The sequence below is a fragment of the Xiphias gladius genome, chromosome 12, assembly GCF_016859285.1.
Source record: "Xiphias gladius isolate SHS-SW01 ecotype Sanya breed wild chromosome 12, ASM1685928v1, whole genome shotgun sequence".
Classification (NCBI taxonomy): domain Eukaryota; kingdom Metazoa; phylum Chordata; class Actinopteri; order Istiophoriformes; family Xiphiidae; genus Xiphias; species Xiphias gladius.
The window spans coordinates 3,871,858-3,893,886 of NC_053411.1; the positions used below are offsets into that span (position 1 = coordinate 3,871,858).

Below are 22,029 nucleotides of genomic sequence, written 5' to 3' on the forward strand. Positions count from 1 at the left end.
GGTTTGGACCACTTTGTTATGCTTAGTTTGCTGTGTTGTTGAGCAGATTAGGCAAAGATATGGCTCATTCCTCTAATGCAGTGAGGGTCTTCTTAATGTTCATGCATGCATAGTGTGCCAGGTGGTGCACAAGATGGCGAGGCTCTGCTCCAACCAAGATACACTACCATTTCAACAGAAGAACAGCAAACAGACACACATACTGCACAATGGATGGCTGTCATTGTGACTGTACACTCCTACCAATTAACACTAACAACATTCCCATCAGCCTCAGCTGTACTTTGTATTTAGTGCTAATTTGCAAGTGTTAACATGCTAACATTCTAAACAAAGAAGATGAACATGGTTAACATTATACCTGCTAAACATTGGCATGTTAGTATTCTAATGGTAGCGTTTAGCTCAACGCGCCACTGTTCCTAAATAAAGCCTCATAGAGCTGCTAGCATGGCTGTAGACTCTGTCGTCTTGTTACTTTCAAGATCACAGATTCAAGACAATAATATGGCAAGAAGTATACAATAAGTTAAAGTTCACCTGAGGTTTGACAAATGAAATTGGTAATCAAACTGTGGATTAACTTTGTGGCACGTGTGTAAAAGTTACTGTGTGTAAGTGTCATATTAATAAGTATTGGCAAAAAAAATCCTCTGAGCTGAATGTGATCTGGATCAGGATCATAGATTGGCATGATGATGTATCTAGGCTAAAGTAGCTTTCTGATACAGGAAAGGCAGAGTTAGGCCTAAACATAGCTAGCTAACCCACTCCCTCTCTCTTTGTGTTACAGAGGACCATGTGAAAGTGATGTGCTGCAGCCTCTGCTTCCACAGATTCATCTTGAGGGAAGCATCAAAATTGTATGGTAAGTCCTTGCTGATAATGTTTGCTAATTCCATCCAAAGTATGTAAAATTATCCAGTGTCACTCACCAAGAGACACAGCTACTCAATTTCCCACCTCTCATCGTTTTACTGGTCCGATGGAAAACTAGTGGACTGAAAATTATATGGCTGGGCTCTGTCAAAAGTGTGTGAGTACCATAAATTCTCAAATTGTGGCCCTAACTTAGCTCAACTTCGGAGAGATTTGCAGACCGTAAAGTAAATTTTTTGTCATATTTTAGTACAAGGCTTATGTATTATTTTATTGTAAGTTATTAATTTAATTTATACCTCATCAAGCAATGACAGTAGACCTAGATAGTACAATTTATGTCCGTGGAGTCTTACAATTTACATGATCAAATAGAGTTTGGAGAATGTCATAGCTCCTTAGAGTACAATCAGTTTTAAATCTATAATGGTTTGAATAAATCAACAGTAAGACATTAGAGCCCTTACCTCAGCCTCTGACTTTCAAAAACCAGTCTCAAACAGGAGTAAAGTCGCTGTGCCTGCTGTTCCTAATTGGAGACGTGTTGGATAGTGGTATGATTGCTCTCTAAAGTTTGGAGCGTTAGCATGCCTTCACGACGGTTTTTAAACATCTTCACCTAGCTGAGTGGCTACTTGTGATGATTTGTCTTTCACTATGTGAAAGGTCTTTAGGAAGAAGGCTGTTCATGAAGACTCAATTGTAACTGATGATAGTTTTGCATGTGAATGTCCCAAAAACCTCATGGAAAAAAGTCAGGTACATTAAAAGTCATCAAAAGTAGTTTCATACAATTTTTTTTCAGCTGAAAGTAATATGTGTGTGAAATAAAACAGCAAAACCTAAGATTAAGAAATGTACGTTAGGGCTTGACATGTGTTCAGTCAGTGCAATTAAAGTTGGATGTGTTTGTGGTTTTTAAACCGTAGAATAACACTAATGACTGAACATCTGTCTACATGAAGATATTGTATGCAACACCTTGATGGGTCATAAAATTATAACATACTGTATATTGTTTACTGCATGACTGGTGGTTGACGTTTTTTCTTCGTTTCAGTTCACAGCCAGCTCCAGACCTTTCTGTTGTGGTAAGTGGTTGAAAAGTCTGCTCTGCAATACTCTACAACAGGGGTTTTAAGAATCTGACACTATGGGCCCCCCTCAGGCAAATTATAGCAACTACAGTACGTCCCCATGCTCTACGCTAACAGGAAGTGTAAGTGTAAGAGTTGGTGAATGATGCTACAACTCGAGCCTCTTTTTTTTTTATCCTACATATCCAGTGGATATACAGACAACTATCACTGGATTACTTTAATACTGAAGAAAACTCAAAAAACCTGATGTTTCTTGGGCAAGTTCTGGACTTAAAAGAGAGCATCTTTTTTGCTGCAATGCACAGACCAAACTCCAATAACTTTCTTCCCGTCGTTTCTAGAACACCTGTATGCACCTGTGGTGATATGATATAGAGAACTGAATGTGATTACAAATTCTTTAAAATTAGTTTGACGTTGTGAGTGTCATGTAAGTGTCCAAATACACTGCATATGTGATGGGGTAAAAATAAAATCAGACTGAAAGGCAAGGAGACGATAAAGAGACCACAGAACACAGGGAGTAAGAAGTATATAACCAAGTGTATTCCCTCTGTTAATGTACACATATTTAGAGTCATCTCACTGGAACACTTTACAATAACATTTAGAAAGAACAGGAAGATACTGGGAGGAGTATGCTTGGAATGGAGAAAGAGATAAACCAGACAAACGTGGCAGGAGAGTGAATCAATGGAGCCTGTCAAATGAAATGGCTGCCATCTTGTCTCTAGCCATATACTGTAGACAGAAATAGATATAAAACAAATTTTAAAAAAAAATTGAGGATGTTAGAGCCTGCTTTCTCCACAGGGTATGAAGACATACAATCTGCGAATCAGAGAAAAAGGAATAGATGCAGGACAAAAAAAAAGATTGAAAATGACAGATGGGAGATGGAATAAAAGGAGAGGAACTGTTCTCCCCTGGAAAAGGAGAATGTGTGGTTTCATTTGATCATTTACCAAAAGAAAATACAAAGAAATTTCAGTTTCCCAGAATCATAGACATTTTTTTTCTCCAAACAGGAATGATAGTAGGGAAAACACATTTCTCTTAGTAATGGGATGAGAGTCAAATATTTAGACATTTCACAAACTTTTTTCTGGATTTTTCTTTTCTTTTCATGGTACAGTTTTCTTTTTTTAATAGAGTTGAGAAAATTGGAATACTAGAGTTCTGTTGTACATCTTCCAGGGAACTGCCGTTCTCCTTCTCATTTGTGTGCTCTTCCCACAAAGTTTGTTTGCCCATTGGCTGCCATCAGTCCAGTCAGGCTAGAGAGGGGCGAAAGACACAGTTGCTTTTTCAGCTGCAAGGTATTTCTCTCCACAGTGGAACTCCAGCAAGAATGATTTCAGAATTTCCCTAGAATGCCTCTCATTTCTCCAGAGAAAACAATCAAATAAAAAAAGAAGAGAGCAAACCAAAATGACTGAGTCTTGCAGCAAGGCATTGCATCAGCCATCCTCTTCATAAGGGGGGTGGGGGGTGGGCGGGGGAACAGGGGTTTGGTGGTGAAACTGTTCTGACGTCAAAAATCCTAAAGTCCACCTTCGCTGCGCATTATCAGCAAACTTTCACTTTTCTGCTCGCTAACGGTTTAGGTCCGTAGGTTTCTGCAACGTCTATACATATATTTATAGTTATATAGAACAGAGTTCATGTTGCTTGCTGGAGGTTTTTTCTGTTTTTCGGTGATTAACTGTAAGGATGTGACAGTTTCTCTGCTGGCCCACTAGGGGGCACTTTGGAGCCCCAGAAACACATGACACATATCTGCTGGAACAAAGGACGACCAAGGGGTTTTGGCCTCGACAAGTTTTTGGCGGCTAAACGTACAAGTTAGCATCCATTAGGTTGGAGCGGTGGTAACTCACATAGTTGCTACGTTTAACGTTGTTATGATCATCAATCATTGTCATATTTTTTGTTTTTTAAACTCCACAGAAAGAAAAACTTTTTAATCTCTTTTTCGTAAATGAATACTACATGCTTGAAACACGTCAGAGTTTTCGTTGCATCGGCTGCTGAACACCGTAGACAAGGAGAGAAACAGTGCACGAGCAAATGAGAGGAAGAGAGAGAGAGATCTGATGATAGGTGCGGGAGCAGAGATGTCGAACGCTTACGAGGTGGGAGAGCTGGAGCAGTGTTTCTGTAAGCTGGCAGTATATGGATTTTAAAGAGGGATGCCGAGTTGCTAATTCAAGCCTAGTTGGAAAATATGTTGATACTGTCTAAGGTGACGCCTTACACCACAAGCTCACCTCAGAATTAAGTATAGACCCTAACACAAATACTGATGGTGGCGTTTTCCTACTGTACTCAAGATATTAAATAACCTGTCACATACTAACCCATAAATCACTGTTTTATCAGCATTTGGTACATGGATGTTGGCACAGTATATGTTGAGATCTGAGGTGTAATAGCCTCTCCTTAAATCCACACTAATAACAAGTCAAATCAATCAAAGCAGTGCTGGAAGGTGTGACAACCATGATGTCACCTTGGCATCTTTTTTGCTGCCTCCCTCTGATTAGACTGGAATTGCTACCGTGTATGGTCACCTGACAATACTGAGTTTTAAAATGAATTACCCTCTATTATGTTCTCAATTTTCCATATACTGCCTTTTCTCCCTCCCTCCCCCCCTCTCTCTTTCTCTCTCTTGTCTCTTTCCTTCTCTAAGTACGTCTGCAGTCTGTCTCTGTGTGTCAGGGCGGTGCTCCCTCAGACGTAGTACTCTTTGTCTTTGTTCTTCTTGTTCTTGGTGACTGTCTTGGCAGTGGTGGGCTGTTTCTCCTTCACCAGGGCTCCGTTGCTCTGTGTGGCTGAATTGCTGATATAGTTGCGGCTCTGGTCCACTTGGTAGGAGCCCTCATCACGGTTGCGGTACTTGTACATGGCGTAGAGCAGGATGAGGATGCAGAGGGCGGCCGCTGCCACAATGCCCACTACCATTCCTGTGGTGCTGCTGGACTGCTGCACCTCCACAGCGCCAGGGAGCCCTCTCTCAGGAGATGTGGGATCTGGAGTGGGAACATGGGGGAAATTTGGGGGGTATGTTATTCCTGGGACTCTACGGTGGCCTGGGTCTGATGAGGGGTGGGCTGGCGGCAGCAGCACCTGGTCCCGGGTGTTCATTTTCCCGGCAGGGATGTTGTTGTTGTTACTACTGCTACCGCCAGGGGCCGGCTTGATGCGCGGGCTGAGCTGGTCAGGGTTGGCCGTGGGGGTGGAGGAGAGAGGTGGGTGCTGGGAGTTGGGAAAGCGGGAGAAATGGCGGTCTCGGGGGTTCTGGACGCCGCCCTCGACGGCCGGGGGAGGAGGGAGGACAGTCCTGTCGGTGACCAGGGGGGAGTTTTTGTAATAGTCCTCGTCATCCGACTCTGTCATCTCCCCCGAGGCGTACGCCGACATGTCGATGGTCTCCTCGCAGTCCTCCTGGTCCAGGGGGCATGGGGGCCGGCCATTGGGCAAGGGGAGGGACTCTTTGGTGGTTTCGAGCAGGGTGAGGAAAGGGCGGTAGGTTGTGGGGGGCGGGGGGATTACTGGGTAGCGGGTGGCGATGGATGGGGGGTCTAGCGAGTCCACCGTTATTATGGGCAACACTAATTCACCTCCTAGGACAAGAAAGAGACAATGGAGGAAAAGAGTGTCAGAGACCACCCGAGAGAAAGACCACCTCCAGTCAACAAAAGAAAAACATTTCAATTGAATACAGCAACACCAGTATTAGAACAGCACTAAAACTTAACATGAGGTTAGTTATATAAGTTTAGTTAGTCTGTTCTATTTAAAAGTTAATATGCTGACTAACTCTGAACTGAAATTACAAAATGTAAAGAAAATATTCTATCCTGAACTTGTTACTGACTGCTCTGACCTAACTCCCTATACTCAATAGACCTACATGTTACATCGCTAATACAGGATAAAAGTAGACTACAAATTACACTCAACAACTTAACATCTATTGTACTACACAGCCTATCCTTCACTGCTAACTTTCTAGTCTTACCTATGCTTACTACACTAACGCTCAGATGTTTCTGCTGTGATTGGTTAAATAAGATAGCAAACCACGAGGTTCAGGTCACTTACATCAACAAATTGGCCGCATGATTTTTGCATGAAAAAAAAAATTACAAAAAGAAGCTGTGTAAGATTGTTCTCGGATAGTGATAAACAACTCCCCCCCCCTTCTTTAACTCCTCTTTCTTCTTTTGTTACTTTACTGGGTGAAAAATAATCATTATGTAAAAAAATGTATTGTTGAATTATTCAATGTATTTTTTTTCGTCAATTTCTTATGAAGAATTGGCTCAATCCCATTTTCTCCCTTTGGGCATGGGGGTTTCTATGGCTCATTTCTAAATTGGCTTAATCTGTATGCAAACCCTCAGGAGCGGCTGCAGGAAACTGATGCCCCTACTTTATCACCCAAACTCTCAGTACGGTATTAAATACTACTGCTCCCTTTTCTTCTGAGTCCCTCATGCCCACTTCCCTCCCAAACACCACACATAAACATGGGGCAGTCACATTCCTCTTAAACAGCCACCAACACCAGTTAACAGTTAAATAATCATCTAAATGAGCCAGAATTTGTTGTGAAGCTTCAGTTATGTAATCTGATTTTACCCCTCTGTGAAATGAACACCCAAATTAGATAAAGATTTTTGGGTGTAAAATAAAGTCATTTGTAAAAAGTTGCATTCATTCAGGAGCAATTCTATCAGTGGCTGGAAGCCCAGCTGGGGTTAATGTTAAACATATTGTGGATATGTTATGTTAACAGAACATTGCAGAATATCAGTAACATTCTATTTATACACTACATTTTACTTCATAGCAATTTTCTTTTCAGTCTTGCAAATGTGTTAGGGACACAGTCAAGGAAACAATTGAAAAACATGATAGGGGGGAATAGATTATGGCACATCTTGGGGGGAGAAAAAGGGAAGGTAACAGCAAAAACATGACCAAAGAAATGCCAACATCACCAGCATAAAATCATGACTCTGGCTCTTTGTTCATTTGATAAGGTAAATCAGAGTGACTCAGTGGGAGAGGGGTTGGGTCAGGCAGTTCAGGGTTGATGGGGGAAGTGTAGGGGGGGTTTGGGACTGTAAGAATTCCCCCGTGGCCTTTATTCTGCTCAGCAACTCTCAAAAACCCCTGAGCCCCCCAAACTTTGTCAGTTACACAACCATACATTTTCACTCAAAGAATGGCAAAGGCTCTGTTACAAAGGGTGATGCATTGAGTTAACAAAGCCACTGCAACATATCAGCATATAACAACACACTTGACAGAAACAGGCCTTGAAATGAAGCAAAATGTGAGAGCTGTAAAGGGAAAAAAACTTAGAAGAAGGAGTGAAGAATTACTAACTTATTATTTCAGTGCTAGTGTTGGAAAGGCTAGTTTCCATGGTGATGATCAAGTTTTTTTTCCTCTATTATATTTTCTTTCTTTTCTGTGTTTGAGGGCTGTGTTTCACCTTGAAGGCTGTGAGGACAACAGAGCGTGGTGGCACATTTGAGGAACAAAGAAGAGCTGCACTAAGTAGGATTTTACAAGTTTAGTGCGTTAAAAAAAAAAAATCTTTGTTTTTGTGAAATAACTTGTCAAAGTCACAGAAGAAAGAAAAAAACCCTTTTTTTGGACCTGGGAGATACAGGAAAAATGTGTGAGACAGAGGGTGAGACGGTAGTGTTGCTATCTTTACTTTGCCATCTGTCGGTGTGGCACAGATGCTGCAAGTGCAATTTCAAGCTTTATACCTGCTGCTCAGAGTGCAGCCCACCCATCACTGAGAAGTTTCCTCCACTCACTGCGTCCCACTTACAGTACATGTGGCTGACATTGTAAATGGATGGTCTTGTTATGGTAAACACTTTGTGTAATCATTCCAGAAACAGTAACACTGTGTTTCTCTGCTTAAAGTCTACCTTACATACCCATATAACAGTGCTTTAGAGAGCACTGTGAAATGGGTTAAACGTAAAGGACCGCTATGACAAATCACTCACATCATTCCGCTGTACTCTAATGCTTATTACAGCCAAAGCCTGAAGGCCTTATGGTATCATCCCATATGACTGGCAGGCAATGGCTACTAGAAAAATAATGAATCTCAGCCCTCATACACAGAATGAGCCACATTTCAGAACTCTAGGCAGTTATCAAGTGAACCATCTTTTCATTTCCTGTTGTGTGACCCAAGCCTACAGCACCCATAGTTTAAACCAATCAACAACTTCAATTGGCTCTCCACTTCCCTGTGACTGCACCCTCTTCTCTGTATGCAGTTCTGATTGTTCAGTCAACACCCAGAGGCAGACTGAGAAAGTTCAGTTGTGGGGGGGGCACGTTGTCACAAACATCTTGTATGTTCATTGACATGTTCAGCTGAAAAGCTGCCAAGAACCACAGACTGAATGATTTCTAAGATGCAGGAGGTTGTCACTGTCAACCCCAGTGAGCATGGGATAGTTAGGTTTTTTTTTTTAACACTGGTGCAGGCTATGTTCATACTAACTTTTTTATCAATGAAGATTTCTCCCGAAGTGTCCACCAAAAAAAGTAAAGGATCCACTGCCCCAACACCAAGCTGAATAACTGAGAGGAACTATTGCCTATTTGAAGTATAAGTCGGTTGTTTACCCTCATCGTCATAACTAGAAATGTTCTGCTTCTTGTGTATCCATTTAAAACAAATTAATTTTTTAAATTTGTTTACTTTACAAATTTAAGATGTTTAAATCAATGAATTCATGCATGATAATTTTAAAAATGCTAAATTGTCATGCCAATACTCTACCAATGATCAGCTAGTAATTTCATACAAAATCAATCACATGATCATCATCGATGTTTTAATGCCTTTTCTACGCTGCACTTAAACATCCTTAGTCTGCCTAAACACTATGATCATTTGACAGAATATTTATCGACTCTAAAGTATTCATTTTCAGTGATGGTTTTTCAATGATGATATTACATGTCTTTATCCTTTGTCATGATTAAATTATGTATATTCCTGCAGAAAGAACAAAGGAGGTGGAGTCTCAATGTACTTACTTGATAATAAATAAGCTAAGCTTATTGACAACATCTTAATCAGTTGTCTAGACTTAATTTGTCAGAAATCACTTCAGGATTATTGATCCACTGATATTTCTGTATTTCAGTTAATTCATACCAAAGGAAATATTCATATCAAATGTTGAAAACACTGTCCATGTGAAAACAAAATATCGCAAGTTTTGCAAATAGAATATGGAGTCATTCAAGTCTTTGATTAATTGTGTTTCATGGAGAGAATTTTCCAAATTACAAGACATTGAAAAAGCTGACATTTTTAGTGCTCTTTAATTCTCTTTGAGAAGATATGTAAGATTCTACTAAAGGGAAGCCCTGGATTAATGGAGAATTTAAAAAATGCTCTCATATAAGAAGTAAACTATTCTTTCTTACTGTATAAGAAAGCTATTATAAGTCCCACCCCTTTAAAAATGGAAACTTATAAGGAATACAAAAATAAATGTACTCATTCATTAAGGAAAGCTAAAAAGAAATGTTTTTCTGATAAATTTACCAAAGAATCTATCAAGTTTACTTGGAGTCACATCAATTGTTGAATTGAGAGGACAAAAAAACAAAACTCCAGAGTACCTGTTTAGGTGTAGGAGATGAGTACTCCTCATTACCCCAGTGACAGGTTGTGGTTTTTTTTTTGTAAAGGTTGGCTTGTCTCTGGCATCAACCATTAACAATTCTGATTAGAGCCCATGTAGTCCAATTAAAGGTCCTTTACTGCAGTTTTGAGCCACCCAGTGCTAAAGAAGTGCATGGTATAATTATGAATTTAAAAAAGTCTGCCGAAGGACATAATGGAATTAGAAGCAGTTCCATAATATTGATTATATTATTGATCATCTAACTCATATTTTTTGTTTATATCTTTATATCTTTTCCATCTGTTGTTATCACACATGATTTAAAATTGCTAAAGATACACCACTCTATAAATCAGGTGATCTTAATAATTGAATTTTTGAAGAAAAGTCACCAAAAGGGTGTGAAAAGTCAGTAAATGTAGGGACAAGGCTGTTAAGTTGGTAACACTGCCTGTAAACACCCCCCTGAAACAGTTTGCGCCTTTTCATTTTGATAGAGCAACGTCCCAATACTGTAACTTCAGCATGTAGTCACATGGCATTCAGCTGACCAGTGGTGTAACTTTATCCATCAGTCAGTCAGTCAGAAATTAATGTTTTTAGGGCTGGCCATACTGTTGTGGTCCAGCCAAAAATTGTGTTTTGACATCTTTTTAAGATTTGACCAATGCATTAGATACTGTCAATCAAAACTCTTATTTACAAACTTAATAGATATGACATGCATGATGTTGGTTCCCAAGTGGCTTATTGACTATTTAATTAATAGAGAGCAATTTTTATACATTTATGGTTGCATATCTAAGTCAAAAATATTTTTCGGGGTACCCCAGGGTTCTATTTTTGGCCATTCACTATTTTTGATATAGATTAATAACTTAACTGTGACCTGTAAAAATCTTCTCTCTATATTATTTGCATTTGACACTAATCTTATAGCCTCACATGATGACTTCAAAAAACTAATAGAGTTTATAAATGATGAAATGTGTGCTGTTTTAGCGGTTTCAACTGAATAAGCTTACTCTCAATGCTAATTAAAAAATAAATCCTACTCCAAAGATGAATCTAAGATATTTATAAATGGGATCGAAATTCTCCAAGTGTCATATACAAAATTCTTATGACCTATTGTAGATTAAATATTAAATTTGAAACATTGTATTGAACATGTGTGCAAGAGGTCAATGACTTATTTTTACAATTTTATTATTTTATCATTTAATGATAAAATTCTATTAGAGACAAAATTCACCAGCTCCTACCCTCAAATGGCACCGATTTATCGTCAAACACAGGGACCTTAGAAACAGCTGTAAAACCTGATATATACTGAGACAGTTTTTCTCCCATCGACGTTCGCCAACTAACCTCAACAATGTCTCCATCTAAATCATCAACCTATCTCTTAGACCCCATCCCAACTAGGCTGCTTAAGGAAGTTCTACCCTTAGTTAGCACTTCTTTATTAGATATAATCAACCTGTCTTTATTAAAAGGCTATGTACCACAGTCTTTTAAAGTAGCTGTAATTAAAAAGCCTACTCTTGAGCCAGATGTTTTAGCCAGCTATAGACCTATATTTAACCTTCCGTTTCTCTCTAAGATCCTTGAGAAAGCCGTTGCCAACCAGTTGTGTAACTTTCTACATAATAATAGTTTATCTGAGGATTTTCAGATCTAGAGTGCATCATAGCACAGAGACAGCACTGGTGAAAGTTACAAATGACGTTCTTCTTGCATCGGACAAAGGATTTGCCGCTGTACTTGTTTAGATCTTAGTGCTGCATTTGATACCATTGACCATCACATCCTATAACAGAGTTTGGAACATTTAATTGGCATTAAAGGAACCGCTTTAAGCTGTTTTAAGTCCTATTTATTGGATCGTTTTCAGTTTGTGCACGTTATCGACAAATCCTCCATATACTCAAAAGTTAGTCACGGAGTTCCACAAGGTTCTTTGCTTGGACCAGTTCTATTCACCTTCAACGTGCTTCCTTTAGGCAATATTATTAGGAAATGCTCCATAAACTTCCATTTTTATGCAGTAATACACAATTGTACTTGTCAGTGAAGCCTGATGAAACCAATCAGTTAGCTAAACTTCAAGCATGCCTTAAAGATATAAAGACCTGGATGACCCGAAACTTTCTGCTGTTAAACCCAGACAAAACTGATGTTATTGTGCTTCGCCCCCAACACCTCAGAAACACATTATCTAATGAAATAGTTACTCTAGATGGCATTGCCCTGGCCTCCAACGCCCCTGTTAAGTTATCTTCAAACAAGATATATCCTTTAACTCCTGCATAAAACAAACTTCAAGGACTGCCTTTTTAACCTACGTAACTTTACAAAAATCAGGCATATCCTGTCTAAATAGATGCAGAAAAACCAGTCCATGCTTTTGTTACCTCTAGGCTGGATTATTGCAACTCCTTATTATCAGGCTGTCCCAACAAATCTTAAAATACTCTCCAGCTGATCCAAAATACTGCAGTGCCAGTACTGACAGGAACTAGGACAAGAGATCGTATTTCCCCAGTGTTAGCTTCACTGCACTGGCTCCCTGTAAAATCCCGACTGAATTTAAAATATTCTTCCTCATCTACAAAGTCCTTCATGGTCAGGCATCATCATATATCAAAGAATCCATAGTACCCTATTGCCCCAGTAGAACACTGCGCTCCCAGAATGCAGGCTTACTTTTGGTTCCTATAGTCTCCAAAAAGAGAATGGGAGGCAGAGCCTTCAGTTATCAGACACCTTTACTGTGGAACCTTCTACCAGTTTGGGTCCAGGAGGCAGACACTCTCTCCACGTTTAAGAGTCAGCTTAAAGATTTCCTTTTTGATAGAGCCTATATAGTTAGGGCTGGCTCTGGCTTGGCTTAAACCAATCCCTTAGTTATGTTGCTATAGGCCTAGACTGACAGGAACGTCCCATGATGCACCGAGCTCCTCTCTCCTCTTCTTCCTCTCCATCTGTACGCATTCATATCGCATCAGTGCTTGTTACTAACTTGGCTTCTTCTCTCTCCTGTAGTTTCGTGCTTTCTCATCTCTCTCCTCCTGTCGCTTTCTGTCTGCCCCTGGTGCTGCAGAGTCTGTGACTACAAACCACCTACTGCCCAAGTGATCCTGCTCATAACACTCAGCTTCTATTATTATTATTATTATTATTATACATCTTTGTGGTACCTGCATTGTGCTATGTTCGGAGATTTTGCTTTTTCTTTATTTTGTTATTGTTTATGTTTGCTTGAGTGTTTTTACATATTGTTTGTGCTTGTGTTGTTAATTAGTTAGCTATTTCCTTTTCTTTTTGATGTGTAACAATGTCATTTGTTTATTGTTCAAATAGTAATGTTCCTGCACTATAATTACTGTCTTTTATGTTGAATATATTTTATCATTATTATTGTAAAAATAAACTAAGCCAAACTAAACAGTATATCATCATTCTATTTTAAATCAAAACTCTCACTGTGGACTGACTCATCACCTTGTGGTTTGAACCAAAACCAGGCCTGACTGAGAGCAGTTCTGATACAAACAGTGCTGAAAAATACATATAACATGATTCCATTGTGTGGGGGTCTCTTTGTTCAACATACAGTAACAGTGTCATTTAAGTGTGATAGCAAGAGAGAGTCTCAAAAATATTGAGCCCGACTGATTGAGTTTGACTCCTTTGATTTTAACAGCTGAGGCAGTGGAACCAGGTTTGGCCCACATGATGAAATTTCTTCTTTTTCTTTACCTACACGCCATTCCACAGCCCTGCCAGTATGAGTCACCCTCCCCTATTTACTCAAAATGAGAATAAAGCAGATGGATACTGATGCATCTATGTTGGTCTCCTTACAAACATGGTTATTTTGCAGATCACATTGCTCTAGTCCATTTAAAATATTTAGAGCAAAAAGGTTGTTTGGAGATTGAGCATTCTATAATTCAGCTTTGATTAGGCTGTAGATGGAAAATCCAATAGCGTGTCCGAGCATGATAAATTTTCCCTTGCTTGCTTTTAAATCATGCCACAATTTGTAGAATTATGGTTGTATAATCTGTTCAACGGAAAAAAAGCTGCTTCTTCATACATGTAAACTGCTGAATTTGCTGTTGTCGCTCTCAGGCAAAGTGATTTATTTATGACACAAAGGGATGATGCCGTGCTCATATCGTGTCTCACTCGTGAGTCACATATTGGCTGCGGTCAAAGTCACCTCCCTCTTGCTCATCAGCACCTGGATCGACCACATGAAGCTGACTGGATTTGCTGTTCTGGCCAGCCTGGTGTTTCCACCTCACTATGGTATAAATCTCCAACATGCACAGAGAGTCTCTCTCTGATGCAGAGATATCAAAATCTAATACTTCACCACCTCCTTCCTTCGCAGTGGGACACTTTCTGGCCCACTTCATGGTCTCTCTAGCTTACCATATTTGTTAAATGAAAAAAAAAGGATTTTTTTACATTTCTTTAAGGAAGATTTAAGGAAAAAAGAACCCATTCTCCATCTACTGCTTTGGGTTATCATCAGATATTAATTATAATATCAATAAGATTTTGGATAGTTTGCAGCAGAAATATTTTTTGCACCATTGATCCGTTATGAAATAAAATGGCTACCATGCATCTGAATAAAATTAAGTTTTTCAAGTTTTGTCATGTATTTTACAGTAGACTGAGCTCACTGAGCCCAAGCCTCTGCATTCATCGGATACTTTTTGTCTATAAAGCCGTCATGGGAGGATTACCAAATTACTTGTCAGAATTCCTTGGTTATTCAGAAGGGCTCTGTCACACCTGCTATGCTGACCACGTCTTGCTTCATGTTCCACGAGCCTGAACTTACAAAGACTTTGCTTTTAATTTTAGTGCGCCTGACTCCTGGAACAAATTACAGAACCTTCTCGAAAACCAATACACTTATACCTTTTGCACATTTTAGAAACCTGATCTTAAACCTCCCAACCTGTACTTGCAATTGTTTTACATAACTGTATTTTATTTTACATCTTAAATTATTTCAATCTATTTGGAATGTTTTGTAGGGTTTTATTTTTTTATATAACTATTCTAATTATCTTAATCTATCTAATCATGTTCCCTAAATTGTGGATTTTAACAGCTTTGATTAATTAGTTATTGTATTGGCTTTTCCCTGTTAGTTCATCTCCTCATTCCTATTTACATTTTCTTTGTATATGTAATTTGACTCAAAATCATTGTAAAGTGGATGATGATGATTTTTTTTTCGGATCAGCTAATGTAATAACTGGTCCCCCTGATTTATCTCTATGAAAACAATAATCGCTATTTTTGTTGCCCAAACTTACCTCCAATCACAAAGTAGTGTATATAAACTACTGCAACTGTGCCACAGCAACTTTAAAAAAATGGAAAATATATTGAGTGTTATAATATATTAAATGTTGATTAGTTGATTCAAGTTTAATTTTTGCTACATTATGTAACCTGTTATTAATACTAAATTATATAATTGTATTATTTAATCAGGTATTAATCAATGCATTGTTTTATTCCTTTTATCTTATTTTCATATTCTACATTATACCTTTTAATCCTGTTTCTGTGTTTTTTATATTGCCTTGTGTTTCTTTTATTACTTGTCCTGTCTACTGTAAAGTACTCTGAATTGTTGTTAAATGGTTCCATATAGATAAACAAGCCTGGGTTTGTAATTTGCCTCAGTTTAATCAATAGTTTTTGTTTCTTATCTGCACATTTCAGAATTTGTTAGCTATTTTTGACCATTCACAACTCTTTACATATCGTAAACTATTTTGTTCTTTGTTTTTTTTTTCAGTCCAACTGAGGATCATGTAATTATTATGCAAATTCAGCCAGTTTCCTCATTGTTTTTGCAGACTTGATATCTGGTCTGAACTCCTGCATTATTTCCACAGAAAATGTCCAAATCTGAAAAATGCTTGCAAGTTTTACCAATGGTGCACTTTAATCTTTTCAGGCATAGCAGAGGCAGGGGCATGGATTGGGCCTCACAGGCCCAGGCTTGGATCTCAGGCCTCAGGACACAGGCCTCAGAAATCTGAAATCGTTTTGTATGAGCAAGATGGTGTCGTTGTTTAGAGATCATCCAGAGGATGGAGGTTCAAGCCTCTGCATTGCCAAACATCTAACCTTTGGAACCTTTACAATAAACCTGGGGCTGTTTACTTGTGGAGGAAGGCTAGCTAACGGAGCTCGATAAAGTATCACACTGACAAATAACTGACACCCAAACCCATCGACCAGGCTCTGAGTCACACTTAGTAAATGGGCTCAGTGCTGTGGGTCGTTCCTCATCTATCACCTAATCTCAGTTTTAATCTTTGACCTCAAACGAACTTTCACGGGTTTTCTCTATAGCGTGTAATCTGATGAATTATTGAGGAGCTCCTCAAACCTCTGATCTTGTCAGAGTAAAACGGATATAGTGCCTACAACATCCTGGGACTGATAAGTAGCTCAGTGGTATGTGAAAGAGAAGGAAAGCGTGGTTGTGCTGAAGTAGAGAAAAGACAGAAAGTGAAATCTGGAGATAAAATGAAAGGGATTTAATGAGCTTCCTGTTGGAGAAAGCTGTTTGTATAATATCTTGTGTAATTGTGTTACTGTGATTGCAATTACTGTCTATAGGTACTGTTTTATGTATGTTCATGTGAATTCACAAATACTGTGTGTTTCTGAGTGGATCTTTCTGACTCCATCCCCACTACACGTTCCATCTTTGTAATCCGGGTCCCCACTTCCTGGGTCTTGTCGCTCTTCTGACAGGGGCTCATTAACAGCACTGGAGGATCCAAACCAAAGCTTTAAGTGGGTGATATAATTAAGGCTCCCTAACAAAGTCAAAGTTTAATTAGCCTGGTGGGAAAGGCAGGAATCGTTCACGCAAATTTCACTCTGCTCACTCTCGATTTTGCATCCACTCCTTGGCTTCCTCCTCCTCTTCTCTCTTTATCTCTGTCTCTCTCCTCTCCCCAATTCTCTGTTGAGCTCTGAGCGCAAGGAAACGTGACACAAATCCCAATGAGGGTCAGTCCCTCACAGGTCCTTCCAGCTCTTTCCTGCTCATCTCTTCCTCAGGTCTTTTTCCCCTCGTCCTGTGCTTTGTCTGTTTTGCATCCACTCTGAGCTTTGCAGCAAGCAAGCGACTGGCTGCCCCACCGTCATCATCTGAGCTTTTCACATCAAGGATCATCGTTTACCAGTAAGCGGCTAAAAAACCAAAAACCAAATGCAGTTGCAAAAAAAACAAAAAAAAAAACTTGCATGCCTGGAATTGGCTGTTGTAGTACTAGAGCTGTATCTGTAAAGCAGATGGAGCTCCACTGGCTGTAGGGTATATAGGAAGGTGTTGTATTGATCCCCTTGATTTCACAGCAGTTGTATCTTGCTCGTCTTAATAGAAAATCCACAACTGTGGTTAACATTTTTTCTCCTTCCTGAAGGCACTTCAATAGGCCGCACTCTCACATGTAATTGAAAACACTGGGAATCGGTCCTATCATACAATGGCTACAAGGCCTGTGTTGGTGCAGCAGTGATGGAGAGGGGACATATTTTGCGGACAAAGTTGATTCTTCTCTCCTTGTCCACAGTTTTCACCGAGGCTTATCTGACCCAGCTGGCTTGCCTCACTGGAACTCTTGTGGCATCTGGAAGGTGTGATATGGAGTATGTGAGTGTGTGCGAGCGTGTTTGTTGTTTCTCGGGAGAGATGGCTGCAGAGAGGAAACTTTACACCCACAGAGTGAGAGAGACAAGAGTCTGTCTGGAAAGGTAAGCAGGTCTCCTGTATGTGTGTGTATGTGTGGGCACAAGAGAAGAGAGGGAGAAGGAGAGAGAGAGAGAGAGAAATGCGTTTCCCCATGGGAGATTAAGCATGGGCATAGCATCCACCGAAAAACTCTCATTTCTCCTTTCGATAAGAAGGGAATTGAGTCTCTATTTCGGTCCCAGCCACCTACAGAGACCGCAGGAAAATGCTACACTCATGTCTCTCAACACAGGTTCAGATCAGTTTCTCCTCATAAAAAACATAGCGATTACTATAATCTCCTGCCATTTACAGTTCAACATATATTCTATTCAAACCACTAATCCTCATTCCTGAAAGAACTTTTTTAAATTTAGTCTGACAAAGTCAAGCGCCTTTCATAAACAAAGACATTATGGTTATTGTGACTCCTTTGTTCTTTTTTGTTAATCACATTTGTTCTTTATAATGACAATCTGCTCTACCCTCAGGACATTCTAAGAAATTTTCCCAGAATCTTCATGGTGGATCCATGCTAAGATTAGTGACAGATTTTCTCTTGTTATTTACATTTCTTTCTAGCTTTCTTTTTATAAAACCCTTTGAAATGAGACCATAATTATCCTGCTCGCTTTTTTTCTTTCAAAGCAGTTGCTTCCAAAGTTGGGTCTGGGGAACTCCAGAAGCAAGATTTACAACGGTACTTACATGCAAAACTGTGCAAAGCAAGTCAAGTGTACTTAAAACCAATGCTAGCGAAAGCATAGTGTGAAAAAAAAAGCACACTTTCCAAGCTCTAATCTTGTCTCCATATGTTAATTGTTAAGAAATCTTTCATTACATGTAATATCAATGTCAAAAACCCAATCTTAAACTCATGGGTGTATAACCAAATTTAACCAATCGTAGGTGATTTTGGGGCGACTAGCTAACAGCACCCTGTTAATTGTCATACCTCCCTCTCTCACCCCATGTGTCCTGTCTGCTCCTTCACGGTTTACTGTCTAGTAAAGCCAAAACGGGGGGTGGGGGCAAGCAAAAAAAAAACCCCAAACACTTGAGCGTTTGTATTAGCTAGCAAAGCAGTGGGATGAGTGCATTTTAAAGTCAGTTTGTTTACATTTCCTCCTCCTCAATAGTCTTTTTCTGCTCTGTAACTCACCACATCACTCTATATGTGATAGGCCACGCCCGCTTCAGCGCGATCCAATCAGATTTAAGGATCTGATTTAAACCCTTTTGTAACTACATCCTGCCGATATATTCCTGTTCACTCTGACATATGTCACAATACTGAGGATAAGGGCACTTTAACCTTTGATTCACTGTCACATGGGAAAGACAGTGAGAGATTGAACCTTATAATGAAGTATTTTTTCTTGAAGTTGCTAGCATATTTCATTCTGTTTTACATGTGATGCTCTGTTTTGTCTCCTAGATTTTTGGGAGTCTTTACTATTGCGGCAGCAGTAATTTCAATGGCACTGCTTCACTGTATGTGGTTCTTGGCAGTTTAACTATGGCCAGCTTAATATAACTACAAACAACAGAGGCAGGGAGTAAAACACATGGCCTTTAACTTCTGCCTCCTGTCATGGTGTCAGCACATTGCTTGACCCACTGTTCACACTAACCGTGCCTCAGCCACCAGGCCTGCCAGGCTACAGCTGTGTGCTGTGCAGAACAAGCTGCGTTTCCACGTTGAAACTGTCCTGCCTTGTTAAAGTCAGGGCAGGAGATTGGTGCAACAGCTGGGTAAATGCCAGATACTACCACTTGGCTGTGAAATTGATGGACCATGATGCTGCTGACTGCCTGCTGCTTTGAAAACCAGTAAGAATGGAGATTGGAGGGTACACATCTGGACAATCAGAGCTGCTTACAGAAAGCTGTGCAGTCACTAAGTGTCACATAAAAAGTGGAGTAAGGGACACAGCATTAGTCTATGTAAGTCTGTTTTAGTTTCTAGGCTTCACTTTGCTTTTGGATACCAATCACAATGAAGACAGAACTCCCTGAGTTGACTCACCGTTTCCAGGTTCACACTCCTCCAAATCTTCGTCATCGCTAGGACACTCAGCTGATGCTACCAAAAGGTCATCTGCATTCTGGAAGAATAGAGACAGGGAGGGAGAGGAGATTGAGTCAGGACGAATTTTATTCGTGTAGAGGATACACAGAACATCCAAGAGGATTAAGAGCCTCTGGCAGCCACAGTGAAGGTCTCTGGCTACACTGATACCTACTTTCGCACAGGCTAATGCAACCAGGAGAGGCAGACTTTAAAAAGCCCTCCGGAAAAAATATTTCTTTGGTTACAACATGAGGATTTATTGTTGAGCAGTTTGTTAGTAGTAGCAAATGTACTTATAATATGGAGGTGGGCGTGCTTCATGAGTATCACCCATGTGTATTTATGTAAGCAGAGATGCGAGGCCAAAGTAAAATGAAATAAGCTCTTTCTGACCAAACACCACCAATCAAACAAAAAACAGTAGGCATCCTCCATTGAGTCGGCACAAAAGTCAGAAACTAGAAGCTCTAATGCATAACCATCATTTAATTTTTATTTGTATATGTGGTGTATACATATATACAGACAATATATACATATACATACATACATACATTTATATATATAATATATATGTATATAAACACTTATTTATGAATATACATACACGCACATATATACATATACATACATACATACACACATATATGTTTGTATCTACATATATACATATATACATACATATATACATATATATATATATATATATATATATATATATACACATACACACACACACATAAAAATATACAAATACATATAATATATATACACATATATACACATATACAAACATATATATATATATATATATATATAGAGAGAGAGAGAGAGAGAGAGAAAGAGAGCTTGCAGACATTTGTCTTTGACATTTGAACTATGTGATTAAGAAGACAGTAGACATTAAGTTTGTTAGTGCAGGGTGTTAAAGTACAGCATGTACAGCAGCAGGGGTCTTGAGATGAAAACAGATTAAATCTGACAAAGTGGTTCCAATTCAGTAGCTAAGGCTAGTCCTGAGTACTGCATGACTCACACAGCTACATGTCTAGACACCCAAATCTCCCCTCCTCTCTTCTCAGTCTCTGGTTGTTATTCAAGTTGGGGTCATCCGATAGAAAATGGGGGGCTTTTATGAGCATAATTGATTCAAGCTCCACACAGCTATGCAGAGTTTTCTCTGCTGTTATTAATTCACAGCCTGGGTGTAATTATATATTAATTACATTGTGTGAGTTCGAGTGTGTGTTCACATCACCTGGCCCTGTCACATGGACCTAATGATCCTGCCTCAGTTTCCCAGCAACATCTCCATCAAACATGCTCTTAGGTTTCTAGTCCATCCATGCAATCAGCTGCTTCACTTTTCCTAACTCGTTCTAAACAACACATAATGAATTTTAAAATGTGCAGTTCTTTCAATCAAGCACCCCAGACATCAATAAATGTCCACAGCAGGGTGTGTTTGTGGCCAAGAATTAAAAAATGTTTAAAAAATCCAATGTCCTTGTGACTGAATTTCAAATGGCTTTTTAATTTTCCTGGAGTTATCACAGTTGTCATTTTGTGCAACATCTGTGACACACTTGTAAACTACAATTCACACCTTTCCCCCCTCGAACATCCAAACAGCCCACAACATCACCACTGAGTGTAATTTATTGGATGGGAAATTGTGACATGAGGCCCACTACGACAGTGTACTGATAAATGCTGGAGGAGAGCTGAAGGAGTACCTCCAAACTCCAGTTTGACCTGGTCAGAACTTTTTTTTAATCAGTCTCCAAGGTGAATGTATGAAGAGACAACTTTGAACTGCCTCGCATGCATCCAGTCAAATCACAGAGAGATCATAAACACCTGGGAGTGCTCTTGACTTAAGACTGCAGCAGCACGGGCATAGCTTGTGATCTTAGTTTTATAACACGCTGACACCAAATTTGGGTCAGAGCGAGACAAGTGATGACTCCAACTGTTTCATGGAAACCCACAGTATCAAGGGATGAAGGAAAGAAAAAAATCAGACCCCCACATGCACATCAAAAGGTAGATCTTTTATTCTAAGCATCAAAGCGCATTATTCCACTATGATCAAAGCTACAGTGTGGCGGGTAGCTCAGAGCTTTTGGAGAAATTGAAATTTGGGTTTCCGCTCACTAGCTTTCCGCCACCCTGGCCTGTCTCCTGTTTCTGATGTGTTTTGGTTGGTGCTGGGGATATTCATTAGACCGCCATAGTTCCTGTTAGCTTTGCCCACTGTGGTATTTATAATGCTATTACTATGTTTGCTCTAGCACAAAATTACACCACAGGCTCCATAGGATGGATTATTAACTACCCAAAGGACTATATGTATATATAAACAGTGTGTGTGTGTGTGTGTGTGTGTGTGTGTGTGTTAGTGTAAAAGAGAGAGAAATCAGGTAGACAGCAATTCTTCATGCGACTATGTGACTGTGACTAATATAACTGATGCAGGGTGTTGAG

At 39.5% G+C, this 22,029-nt stretch overlaps 1 protein-coding gene across 1 annotated transcript in view; it reads right to left on the reverse strand.

Moving 5' to 3' along the window:
- Positions 1-4,715: 4,715 nt before the first annotated feature.
- Positions 4,716-22,029, reverse strand: part of nrxn2b (neurexin 2b) — a 556,614-nt gene continuing 539,300 nt past the window's right edge. Inside the window, exons 21-22 of the mRNA XM_040140983.1 lie at positions 19,498-19,576; positions 4,716-5,608 (exon numbers count right to left, since the gene is read on the reverse strand). Coding sequence (XP_039996917.1) covers positions 4,716-5,608; positions 19,498-19,576 — 972 coding nt within the window. The remainder of the gene's footprint in view (positions 5,609-19,497; positions 19,577-22,029) is intronic.